This window comes from Dreissena polymorpha, chromosome 15 (assembly GCF_020536995.1).
Source record: "Dreissena polymorpha isolate Duluth1 chromosome 15, UMN_Dpol_1.0, whole genome shotgun sequence".
Classification (NCBI taxonomy): Eukaryota; Metazoa; Mollusca; class Bivalvia; order Myida; family Dreissenidae; genus Dreissena; species Dreissena polymorpha.
Window position 1 is genome coordinate 22,464,507 of NC_068369.1, and position 14,536 is coordinate 22,479,042.

General features: G+C 35.9%; 1 protein-coding gene across 1 annotated transcript; it reads right to left on the bottom strand.

Moving 5' to 3' along the window:
- Positions 1–11,167: 11,167 nt before the first annotated feature.
- Positions 11,168–14,536, bottom strand: LOC127860256 (uncharacterized). The gene is made up of 2 exons (XM_052398192.1): positions 13,430–14,536; positions 11,168–11,720 (listed from the first exon to the last, which is right to left on the bottom strand). The coding sequence occupies exons 1-2, from the start codon at positions 14,340–14,342 to the stop codon at positions 11,548–11,550; spliced, it is 1,086 nt and encodes a 361-aa protein (XP_052254152.1). The 5' UTR covers positions 14,343–14,536; the 3' UTR covers positions 11,168–11,547.

Sequence of the window (14,536 nt, forward strand, 5' to 3'; positions counted from 1 at the left end):
TTGTTTGTTTAATCATAATGTATACTCTTTGGATATAAAACAATTGTTTACAAAATCGATATTTAAATTAATAAGTGAACAAATCTCTTGAAACTCACTTTTTGAAAATTGTATTTGTTTAAGGGATAATTGTAAGCTTTAAAGCAAATTGGAATTTTTTATTGAAAAGGTTGTTAAGTTTTCATATTTTCAGTATATTCGGTAATAAAATAGTACTGGGTACAGGTACCAGGTAACTACCAGTTAACTATAAATAACGCAAGTAGATTGATCATCATTGTCACGTAGTCAAGCCAGGAATGCAAATTGTGCATTCGTAGTGCATTGTATATATTTTATATATAAAATGATCAATCTACTTGCGTTATTTATCGTGTGTATATCGTTATGTCACCTATTTTCACGATGAACTTTCGATTTCACATCGCGAAATTTTATTACCGTATATATAGAGGATATTTGTTGGATTCGGTGGATTATCGATTTTAATTCACGAGTGATCAAAGAAAATAATATTATCACGAGTGGCGCATCCACGAGTAAAAATATATTTTTTTCTATGATCACGAGTTTCTTTTTATTGTATGCTTTTTTTTCACAGGTTATATACATTGTTAAAGAGTTTAACTTAAGAATTTCACTGGGATAATGACGTCATTTCGTAAAAAAATGACGTCATTTCACAGTTATCGATAATTTACACTGATAATTTTCACTGTTTTAAACAGTGAAATTGTCAGTTTTAATTCACTGATATTTCTCAATTAACCACCGGAAAGCATAAAATAAAAACTAATAATTGTAAAAAAATACGGTATTTTAGAACTTTTCTTTTTCGTCGTTTGTGGTCGACTGTCAATTTAAGCTGTCAGTATTGTTTTCTCTAATATGGTTATTTGAATATAAATAATGGTCCAAAATGCAATTAAGAATTGTGTTTGTACATGTATAAAGAAATGTTTGACCGGAGTTTTTCAGTGTACTTAAAATAAGTGTCTATATCCGTTCAGAATACAACGTTTACGTAACTATGCAACAATGGTAATTATATAGAGTTGTTACATGTATCTGAGTCATCTCGTGTTTGCATCTGTTTACATTTTGCATCTCATGATTGTACAGAATACTGCCTAGCATGCTATGCCGAATCAATAAGATTGTGTTGCCATTAAACATGTTACATATTGTAAATTTAACTACAATATACCGAACGTTCAAGTATATATATCAGTTTCCATGTGTATTTTATTCAAGCTGTTTTACTAAAAATACGATCTCTAGTTTTTCCGCTGTGTGTTCAAAGAAGCAATGAAAATCACTATAAACACATCTGAACAGTGTCTCTTACTCTTTTTACTTAAAAACCTTTATTGATGCTTGACGCATGAAGTGCTGTTAATGTTTTTTTTAATCTTTCGATAGTACACGATATACAAACAAATGGCAACGAGTACTTATTTATTCAACTATAAATGTGTCTTCAGAGAAAACGATTTATTTAAAAATAATTGCGTGGTACTCGACCGAAAGTTATCAGTTGAGATGACTTAAGTAGACACTTTCATTTTCCTACTTAAATTGGAAGTAAATATTATTGTTGGTTTGAGAAAATTAAATGTCATTATTTGATAATCGTAAACGCTCGCACACTTTTTGTTGTCCTCTTTTACGAGAATGTTAATTAAACGAAGAACCTGTGATTTTCAAGTCCAGTTGTTTTAGCCGCTAAATAATATATAATAAATATACATATATTTGCTAATACATGTTTACTAGATAAAAGATAAATAACATGTTCCGTTGTATGTTATTATGTTCATCATTGTTTAAAACAAATGAAGAATTGCCCATTCGTCGATTGTATCAAATTAATTACTGAACATGAAGCCATTTTGCATACCATTTACATTTTGCTTTCAATGCCAGAATAATACTTTCTTATGCAAACGCAATTTCAATTGCATTTCTCATCTGCACGCTAATCAAAGTATGCCGTAAGCACATTGCACATCCATCTAAGAGATGGGACGCTTCAAAAAGGACATGGCGACATATTGACACATTTTATCCCTTTGTTATGCTAACAAAAATTAATTACCCTGTATTAACCCATTTATGTCTAGCGTCTAAAAACAGGCCTTGGCAAACAGCGTAGACCCAGATGGGACGCCGCATGATGCGCTGTTTGCTTAAAGGAATTTCTGTAAAAATATTCTAAATATAGAAATAAATATACTAGACATCCCTAATTTTGGAAATAAAGTGATCCAATTTAGAAGGATGGGAGTCCACTAGGCATAAATGGGTTAATCAAACAGTGTCTATCTTACGCATGTCGATAGGTTATTAATACGCTTCATTTATTTATAACCTCTTTAAACATGCAAGTCTTGATACAAAAAGTATGTAGCCCTCTGCACGTTGATTGGCTGGCATCTCCGTCACAAAAGTATGAACACACCGGCGTGACCATCTATTGGCCACTTTCAGTCAAGTATGCACGAACACACCGGAGTGACCATCTATTTGCCACTGTCAATCAAGTATGAACGAACACACCGGAGTGACCATCTATTCGCCACTTTCAATCAAGTATGAACGGACACACCGGCTTGACCATCTATTTGCCACTTTCAGTCAAGTATGAACGAACAAACCGGCGTAGCCATCTATTGGCCACTTTCAGTCAAGTATGAACGAACACACCGGCGTGACCATCTATTGGCCACTTTCTTTCAAGTATGAACGAACACACCGGCTTGACCATATATTGGCCACTTTCAGTCAAGTATGAACGAACACACCGGAGTGACCATCTATTTGCCACTTTCAATCAAGTATGAACGAACACACCGGCGTGACCATCTATTGGCCACTTTCAGTCAAGTATGAACGAACACACCGGCGTGACCATCTATTGGCCACTTTCAGTCAAGTATGAACGAACACACCGGCGTGACCATCTATTGGCCACTTTCAGTCAAGTATGAACGAACACACCGGCGTGACTATCTACTGGCCACTTTCAGTCAAGTATGAACGAATACACCGGCGTGGGAATACGGACAAAACCCCTCCCGGATAAAAACCCTCCCGTCATTTTCATAGGGGGCGGACGAAAACCCTCCCATGAATAAACCTGGGCGGACAAAAACCCTCCCATGAAAAAACGGGGGAGTTCAAAAACCCTCTCATGAAAAAACGGAGGCTGGACAAAAACCCTCCCGTAAAAGAAATTTAACACTTAGTGTTGCATATATTAATCTGACAAAATTACCCATTATGTGTATTGTGTTTTCAGGGGTGTGAAATTGAAAGAAAATGTGTATCCATGAACTGTAAACATACCGCTTTCTAATGTGCATAGATATCCGATAATCAAATATAATAACAACATCAATTAAAACATAAGATGGGACCATTTATAGACAAGTGAATTTAAATTTATATTGAATGCAATACGATACAGTGCAACGTTTAATCGCGTCATACGCTAATTCATGCAAAAAAACGTGCTTTCCGGGAAGTTTCTGAAAACTTTGCGAAAATGAAAGTAAAATTCTGTTAGCAACTAACAATTCGTTAGCATGTAACTAATTTGTCGTAATTACTTATTTAATTTATCTTTGTAACGTTTTCAATTGAATTATTGCAGACAATATATAAAGCATATGTGTATTTTCTAGCGTATTGTCAAATATGTCAATGATTCGGTTATTTAGGCCCACTAATCAGCTAATCATAACAATTAACTAGTTAATAGCATACAATAATATATATCAAAATTGCAAACTGTGAATCTGCAACTGCGGACAAAAACCCTCCCGTGAAAGCTATTAAACACCGACAAATGTCATTGCTTCACACATTGTTGCATTCATTAATCCGCAAAATTTACTCAAAATAGCAAACTGTGAATCTGCAACTACTTTTATTTTTTAATTAGTTTAATCACAGAATCAATTAAAAGCAATTAAACGCCGACACATGTATTTGCTTCTGCGGGATGCTGGATGGTCTGGCGTTTCTCCCGGTGAATCTGGTGGCTTACGGCATGAGCGTTCTTTGGGAATTGACACCAGATGGCATCGACAACATACTAGAATACTTCGACGCCAACTACGTCAACGGGGCGTTCAGAAGCGCCACGATGGATGGTCGCCTCCGCTTCAGACGCACCATGCCGCGCTTCCCGCCTGATGTATGGAACGTACATGAGGCAACAAAACTTGGTGAAGCGCGGACGAATAACGCGTGCGAAAGTTGGAACAACGGGTTCAAGCATCTCGTCGGCCACGCAAATCCATCATTGTGGAACGTCATCACATGTCTGCAGAAGGACAACGCCATGGCCGAAGCAGAGGTGTACCGGTACGAACACGGGGAGCCGGTAGCAAAGCGAGTCCGGAAGGGGACCCTTCTTCACCAGAAGAAGATGCAACGCCTATGTGAGGAGGTAGCGTCGGGAAACAAGACGGCACAGGACTTCTTGGCTGCAGTTGGGCACTGCATTCGTATTCACGTTTAGGAGCGTATGTGAACTGTGTAAGATTAATGCAATTGTGTTTGTTTGTATTCTCAAGTGTCTACAATGTTGGTTTTTGTTTATCAAATAACTATGCTTATTTGTCACTGTATGTAACATTATACTGTCTAGACTTCATGATACTTGTTATAAAACGAAATAAAGAATGTCTTGGGAAGCCTGTGTCCGCCTCTGTTATTTTTGCGATGATGAATGAAATAGAAACACGACTTTGATGTTCTTAATGCACTGGCCGGCGCACAATTTGATATTTTATATAATTTTATTTATATACACACCCTACTTGTTATTCATACTATTTTGTGATTATGTATTTCGCCTACGAAACGTCGGGTCTAATGTTCGAATCATTCATGGGTCGTATTGACTCACTACCAAGCACTCGACATTAAATATATAATTCGGTAATACAATTGTTGACCAGACACGGTGCCTCAAAAGTCAATCAGACTGGCACTTCTTCGCAAAACACGACACAAAAATGAACACACATTTTATTGAATTTATCAAAAAAATACCTCATCAGTTTACACAATTTTAACTCAGAATTATATAACGACTTGCCGGTATGCGCGTGTGTTCAGAGTCTAATATTTCTATATGTCATTAACATGAATGTGAATAGTTCAACATGTTGCATAATGAGAAAATGTATAAATCTCTTTCTTTACGAATCTGCAATGTGTTATTGAAAGGTTCGTTTTAAGGATATATCTCGCGATAAAAGAAATAAAACATTTGAGCCGTGCTCTGTGAAAGGAGGTTTAATGCATGTTTGTAAATTGTCGTCCAAATTAGCTTGTGCAGTCCGCATAGGCTCATTAGGGACGCCACTTTTCGCCTAAACTGTTGTTGTTGTTGTTTTGTTAAGAAGAGACTTTCTGTAAACGAAAATTACAATGAAAGCGGAAAGTGTCGTCCCTGATTAGCCTGTGCGGACTGAAGAGGCTAATCTTGGATGACACTTTACGCGCATTCATTTAACCCCCCCCCCCCCTTTCACAGAGCACGGCCCATTTGCTTTCTTCAAATGCGTACAACAGGAGCTATAGCCGGCATCCAGAGTGCGGCGGTAACCGAAATCGTGTGTTCACAGTTTAGTTACCCTTCTCAGCTGAGATAAATACCTGCTGAAGAAACTTGGAGTATTAATAAGCAATAAATGATTAATTGGTCATAGAAATAACCATCTGGCATTATCAATATTGCATGCTTGTTATTCGGTCCGTATTTTGACGAGCCAATAGATGTGAGACTCTTTAGGATGTGTATTCGAAATCGTCCTTGGGTACATTTATGTGATAAACAATACAATTGAATAATGAATACAAAATACAATTAGCATGTGTTTCCTAAAAGCTTATAACAAAACCGAATTTGATTTATACCCCTTTAACATCATTATAACATTCAGATACTAAAACTTAGTTAATTTAAGCTAAATACATAAACATAACCACGATTGATATTTTTTCAAAGTAAGATACATTATTAATTGTCATTATAAATGTATGACTTTATTTTGAATTAATTAAAAGGTATTTCATTGATCCGATGGGCCAAGGATTTATAATGCACGATGCTCTTTTGTATTTATGCCGTTACATAAATAGCATAAGCAAATGAAACTATAATAAACAATTACTTTACTTTCTTACCACTATACTTAGTTACGTATGCACTGGCCATAGGTGTAATGGAACATCACACGACTGACGCTGTGCATGGCGCGTCATGCGGCTGTTAAACTAGATGTTCTGTTTAACTGTTAGGTGATCGAAACGAAACGGACAGTGTGTACACGATTTAACATGTCTTATTTTTCTTCCCACAGGTGATACGACACGTTAAATATATGGGCCGTGCTCTGTGAAGCAGTCCTTAATACAAACATCAGAATTCCCAATAAAATTGTTCTGATCAATTAGCAATGTGTAAAGTCCACATTTGTGCAGGCAACGTGGTAAATTGTTCTCATCGCTATGTTTGAATTTCTATATTATATTTCCATGCTATTTAATTGAAGAACAAAATTATTCAATATATTTTGTAGACATACCAACAAACTGTATGATTTGTTTCCCAAGTCCAATAAGTAATTTATAAAGTATACAAATTTCAACACTGAACAAACGCCATTAGAAAACAAAAGTAGAATATCTGCTATTGTTAATTCTCTAAAGAACCAATGAATGGAGTATTGCCATCAATAAACACATTTCTATAGATGTGAGACTTGCCTTCAGCATGAGGCCACGATTTTTTTTATTGGTTTACAAAAATTATTTTGAAAATGGTCCATCGGGCGGTCGAAAAAAAAAAAAAAAAAAAAACATCATTGGAAAAAAAAGTTAATACTTATAACATCAGAACAAAGACAACATATCTTTTATAACCTTAACACAGAGACAAAAAATCAAATTATGCAATGAAACACATCTATATCTTCAAATGAAATGAGTCCTAACAGCACCTTATGTAACATCAGGCAATTTTAAACACTCCATTACATGACATGCGTTCTTCTCCCATTAAAACGAAAAAGTGCGCTTCATTTCCATAATTGGATGCGCACCATTATGCAATGCGATGCCCGTTGCATAAATCTTATATAAGATAAACTACTCATACACAAATTACCCGGTATGTGTTTGCTCTTACTCGACTTATGAGATCGTACATGAAAAAAAAATCGAGGTAGATCGATCCATGCGTCGTCGCGGTAATGTTTGTCAAAGTTGTTGTTGTCATGAAAACTCGTTGATTTACAACGCAAAACGTCTTATTTGAACTGACGCGAATTAATTTAATCATATTTGTCAACTTCGCTTTTGCTTTATTTTGATAATTTAATCCAAAGTTTAATGTTAGCAAGTGTTTTTTTTACTGGAATTGTAAACAAGGAGTCAGTTAAAGTCTTCCGAAAATGTGCAGTCTGTGTGAATTTACAGTTTGACGTCATCAAAGGAAAGCCGCTTTCTGTCGGAAGCAATAAAGCGACAAATTTCGCGCCGAAAAAATTGGCTTCCTTTGTCTAGCAATCAACATGCCGAACCAATCGTGTGTTTGTTTCTCAATTGCAATCCTCCAATTTAATAAAAGCACGTGCATAGCTCCGCCTTCGAATCTTTTGCAGAGAACGGAGGCGGAGTTTAACGGTTAATTGAGCTAGTGTTTTACACAAGTTGAGTTCCGATTTGCCGAAATTACTTGGCCCGAAGCATTGAAACGACAAATACATTTATCAATGATTTTCCAAGATATACTGATTTGTTCCGATTTCCAAACTTTCTGTACAGTTCCTATAAACTATGGCGGACGTGTTTACAAAATTCCTAAACACATATATCGTAAATAATGGCAGTGTTTTATTGGATTATTTATACATATTATCAAATACTATCGGGTTTGTTTAATATAATTAACATGTTAAACAATATAGTTGCGTCACAGACACGGAAATAAATTTTGATGGGGTCGACATTTGACTGACGCTGATTTTCTTATTGTCTGTAATTTTTACCCGAAATAAATTTTGAGAAGTGCCCATAAAAGGACTGGTACATAATGTGTCACATTGAAAAATATCCCGATCTCTGCAATATATGTGAACCAATCGTTGATTGTACTTACTTGATTTTATTCGCAACCGTACTCAAACCGGATCGTTTTTTTTCTCATTTCGCTCATTTTGCAGTGCGGTCGGGAATAAAATATTTTAAAAAAAGACGATTTTCCGATTTTATTTTTTTTCCCATTTTCCAAAAATTAGGGTCGGCGGTTTTGTAAACCAAGAAATATAAAAGTCGTGGCCTGACTAACCCAGTATTGATTTTTGGTTCCAAAAGCAAACAGAAAATGATTTCATTTTAGTGCTTTAGTATTGTGTTAAGAAGTTTTAAGAGTTGTGGTTTCAAGGGTGTGACAATTAAGGCATATCAACATTAGTCTCTGTATAGCCCAATCGGTATATATGACCAAGGTAGCAACTTATTTTCCGATGGGAATGTTCGTGATGTGATTATATAAATTGATTTAAACACAGAAATCCTTGCGATATTGAAATAATAAATGGCCTGTTGATGGACCTACGAGGTAGTTAACGAAATTATTAAACTGTTTTCCTAAAAATGTGTAAATAAACTGATTGGCATACAATTATAATTCATTTGTTGTCGCAGTGGATGATGTTTAAAATCAGAGTACCGGAACTACGACGATTTTACTGAATCAACATGACTTAAATCTATACGTAAACGGATACCTTTTTTTTAATATTAACCCATTTATGCCTAGTGGACTCTCCCATCCTTCTAAATTAGATCAATAATTTTCCAAAATTAGGGATGTCTAGTAAATTTATTTCTGTATTTAGAATATTTATTACAGATATTCCTTTAAGCAAACAGCGCTGACCCTGATGGGACGCCGCATCATGCGGCGTCTAATCTAGGTCTACGCTTTTTGCCAAGGCCTTTTTTCTAGACCCTTGGCATAAATGGTAACCCATTTATGACTAGGGTTTCCATGAAACCTGCTTTTTGCCATCTTTTACTGGGCAGATTTATCGGAGCCTAAATGTGTTCCGGATACGCAATAAATAACCGAATAACTATATGTTCGCATATAATGTTTCGTTTACAAACCATACTTTCGAAAAACAGAAGTCGTTTGATAAACAGGTACATTAAAGGGGCCTTTTCACAGATTTTGGCATGTATTGAAGTTTGTCATTAAATGCTTTATATTGATAAATGTAAACATTGGACCTAAAAATTTCCAGGAAAAACAACAATACAATACAAAAAAAAGGTAACCCTCAACTGGGCTCGAACCACTGTCCTCTGGAGTCCTGTAGTAAAGTCTTCCTCTTAGACCACTCGGCCATCTGTGCTCATGCAATTAGGGCATGCATTTTTTACTTCATATAATCAATCCTCGTAGTTTCACAAAACTAAACGACAACAACAGAACTTTCCAAATTATTCAATCGTTTCGCGTTGCAACGCTTTATAATATTCAGGTTTTCAAATCGTCAAAAGATACACATTATGGATATTTTAGAGCATGGTAAATGTTCAGTATATCTATTTCCTCACAAATATTATAACTAGAACGAAAAATTTCAAATCTTAGACAATTTTCTTTTTAATTTTGTCAATTTAACAAAACGTGAAAAGGCCCCTTAAATTGAGTCTTGATATCTTCGACCACTCTTGACCATCGAATTCTAGCTCGTTAAATCTCAAAGACTGGCTAAACATTGCGAATGCATGCACTGTATTTTGAAAAGTAGTAGTACTTTTAAGAAATTCTATGAAATATAATATGGCTACATGTAGCATGGTTCAAATTCTGAATTATTTTCCTGCTGGTGGGATATCCACTCTGCAAGGATTACAGGCCTTAATATCGCATTTCTGATTAAGTTTAATTTAAAAGGGAATTCTACGGCCGTGTCTTACTACAAATACACAATGAATAGTTTCCCACTGTTTTGATGTGACCGAACATGTAACACAGTGCGCTTAAAATGTGTTCTTTTAAGTCAATAAAATAAACATTGAAAGAACCCTTGGGCTACTCGCGATAGTAGTGATATTCAATAACATCAAACTTTAAATAACAATACGGACCATTTCTCATATTCCGACAAAACAAATATAGCTATTTTAATAGTCACATGAGATATATCACACGTCTATATATTGTGGGTCATGCTGTGCAGTTTAATCCAATCGCTCAGTTTTGTACTTCTCGTTCAATAATATAAGAAAATCATGTTGTTGTTAATACGCGATGCGTTATAGATTATCTATTGTATTTTCATCCACGAAAGTTACGCAATAATGGCTGTGAAGAGATTGTATTATTTGAATGGACATTAACGGTGTTTTTAATGTGCCTAGTGGTTTATTCACATTGCTCAATGACAGAGAAGGCTTTTGTAACTGTCGCTAATATTGCCTAATGTGTCTGCTATGTGTAAGTGGCCTAAAGTATTTCCTCAGAAGTTGGACGTGCAGAAATATTTGTATTCACACTGTTTACGTCGATGCATCTCGTATGACTTGAACTTACGCTAACACAAATCGCACAGTCCAATTAGAAACTTGCAACACAACCTGCCCGTTATTAACAGTGCTCTTTCGTATAGCTTAACGTACATTAAATGCATCGCAGTATCATTTCATTACTTATTATATCACACAAACGAAACGTGTCCCCGGGGAAACGTTCACTCTTTATTAAAAAAGAAACATTTGCTGGGCTTTCATTAAACTAGAGTGGGGAAATGTTTTCGATAAGCGTTCAGTTCAGTTCTCATTTGACCCAGATTAAAACTAGGCGATTTTTTTAAAAACCAAAGCGCCCTGGCAGGGCGGGCATTTTTGTTTTCATCTTTTTATACTTGTTTTTCTGTTCATGTCCATATACTGAAGCTTTTTAGCTTCGATGTTTTAATCTATGTTTTTTGCATTTAATGACTTATCTTTAAAACCGCTATATCTGTTTTTGAGTCCATAAACATCGTTTCCGCATCCGTAATTTTGAATAAAAAGTGTGACTATTGGTTGAGATTTCAAAAGCACATACTTGGTTTTAACACCATATGAGATATAATCAACAAACGCTGCTTTATTTTGAAAAAAGCATCAAGAACAAAAATCACAGTTATAATCGGAATGCTCTGAAGTAAAAACAACAGTAAATACAAATGATCCCAAGATTACGCTCATTTGACCTCTCGAACGAACGCTGTCACCTCAGCTCTCCTAATTCAATATCCAGTACAAGATTGACCATCGGCATACCCTAAAATATTTCCCCCGGAAACTCAGATGTCCATATATATGTGGCATTGCAGCTCGGATACATAATCCGTCAGAACTTTTCACGCGGTTAAATTCGTCATCACTGCAGAAAACACACACTCGGCGCAAAAGGGTCACGTAAACGTCTAAAAACACGAAAATGTGGACTTGAGTTCGTTTCGCTTACTAAAGGATAGGTGGACTAGACACGTTTCCGTCTATATCTAGACGGGCCGGAAATGCTGGCATATTCTCATATCCGGGTTCCCAGGTCTTCAGAAGAAGGTTCGATTGTCTCGAACTGTTCGCGTCGTAATGCAAGCCGGGCTCCATCCAGTTGGTGGTCAGACCCTGGTGATCTGAAATACGACAAATACATCTGGTGAATACGGAATCCGGATAGTGCCATCTATAATCTCGCCCTTTTTTCATCAAGGGCGACACTAGACACACGAAGCGATACACGATATTTTGCGCGACAGTCGCCTCGACGCATGATATTTGTACTGTTCAAATATCGCTGTAATAATATCGCCTGTCCACTGTCAGGTGTTCAAAAAATCAGGGGAGACAAAAGGTGATATTTTCACGTCATCAAGCATGTGCATCATGTCGTGTATGTATCTTTTGATATAAGATTATTTTATAATAATGTTAATGTCTGATCAGCAATTAAAATGTATATGATTAATACACAGGTGGTTAGCATGTTGCTATGATATTAATTAGTGAAAACATCATTTTGAATGATAAATAATCATATTATAACGAAAAATTAACTTTTTTGAAAAAATAATTCACAATCAAATATATAACTTTGATAGCGAATTTTTTTTCATAAAATTTAATTTTTCGTTATCATATGATTATTTATCATTTAAAATGATGTTTTTACTAATTAATATCATAGCCACACGCTAACCATCTGTGGATTGATATAGCAGGCTATTCGCTTCTTATACTTCAATCTGGCAATAAATAAATAATATTTAACATTACATAAATATTTCATATACACGTTTATTTGATGATAGGAAAATCGCTTTGAATAACGATTTTCAATATAACACTGAGTTCCCAAGGTTGAGTTATTAGTTGTTCGATTCTACGGTTCAACGTGCATAACGTGCTTTTTGTTTAAATCATATTAGACATGCACACATGAACACAACTGAAAACAGTAACAGTGTCAACTTTTTCTGAATATAATTATATAATAGTCATTTATATTATATTTGGAACCCTGTTAAGCAATATGAAACAAACGTTTTGCGTCCTTAAAAATCGTATTTGTTAGCCAATATAAATATAATAAATTGTTGTTTGCACTGTATGCAGTTTTATTACTGCCGATAATTTATTTGATAAAGCATTATAAAGGGTATTTAAAAAGTAAAATACCAGCATCAAAAATACCGTTTAATTAATGTATTATTAGACTGGACATTAATGTTGCTCGTCAATAATCTGGATAACATATAAATGATGATTACACATGCAATGAAAAGAAATCTTCTGGTTATAAATTTTACTCCATTGTTCAAATTTCTAAATGGTTTATAACATATATCCTTGTCAATATATATCAAAATTATAATGAAAATTCATTAGTTTGTACTCGGTTTACTAATGCTAGAATATTCTCTTATAAGTGTGTCGAGGGCAGCAATATTGATAATAAATGGTTAAAAATTACCGTAACACCGTTTAAAAAAACCTGACGGTGGACAGGCGATATTATTACAGCGATATTTGTATAATAAAATATCGTGCGTCGCCGCGACTGTGTATCGCTTTGTGTGTCTAGGGTCGCCCTTTGAACGCGAGACACGACACACGAAGCGATACACGATATTTTGCGCGACAGTCGCGGCGACGCACGATATTTTTCGCGACAGTCGCCTCGACCTACGATATTTTTCGCGACAGTCGCGGCGAAGCACGATAGTTTGCGCGACAGTCGCGGCGATGCACGATATATTTAACACAATATATCGCCTTTTAGGCTACTTACACATGGGCGATATATCGTGTTAAATATATCGTGTTATTATTTCGTAGTAAATACCTTTAAAATTCGGATACAACGTGTACTCATTGTGCATCCAGGCGAAGTGAATATGCCACATCGACCACATTGTATTCGTCTTTCCCCGTGCAAGAAATGTGTTATACCAAGAGGTCGCAACATTCCCGGGAACATTCGGTTTAAAGTCGGATGTATTTCTTGCTTCCGCATACCAGTCCAAGAATCGAACCCAGTTCTTTCTGCTCGGCGAAAATCCCCAAGTTCCCAGGACCGGATATAGGTACACACACTGGCCATCTGTGTAGTTAATGAAACTCTGCCATGTTTTAACCCCGTGATGAATGGACAGACCTTGCAGTGCAAATCCGTTAATTTCCGGGTAATGGTCATATTTGGAATGCACAAGCTTCAGATACTTATAGAAATGCGGTGACACCTCGAGGTCATCTTCGAGAATCACGGCTATTTCTTGGGGATTATTGTTGGGATTCCATGTAGATAACCATTGTCCATATATGCCAACATTTTGTGGATGCACGATCACATCATACGCGCCGTGACGGAACCGGAATTCCCGCGCTGTTTGTTCCGTTAATGGGTCCACGGTTCCATTTATAGAGCGGTCTATCCAGACCTCCAATTTAACATTGTCATTTTCATAGTCAGCCCTGTTCAGAGATTCTAGTAAACGAAGGACGGAATGTGCCCGATTATAAACTATGACAATTACTCGCAAATCAATCTTTAAGGTGCCTATATTGACTTTGTTTACCAGTGCAATATTAGCATCGTAGTTAGAAAAATATATAAAGGAAGCCAGTATTCCTGTCAATCCCAATATTAGCGTCAAGAATGAATATGCACGTAGCCCACGAACCTCCATCGTACGTAGCCAGTAATATTGTCTGCTCGCTTGATATGAAATATGCAACACCCTCTTCACCGATACCATTAATAAAACGCAATTGCAGTATATTTAAACCCACGAATAGCCTTGTAGCTGTAACCAATAACTTTTTAAACAATATCCCGTATTCTCGCAAACGTTACATTGAACATGTGATTCAAAATCTAATAAATCCACATATTGCACGCCAACACTGTATGTATTTATTATCGGTGTATGATTGAATAAAGTTGTTATAC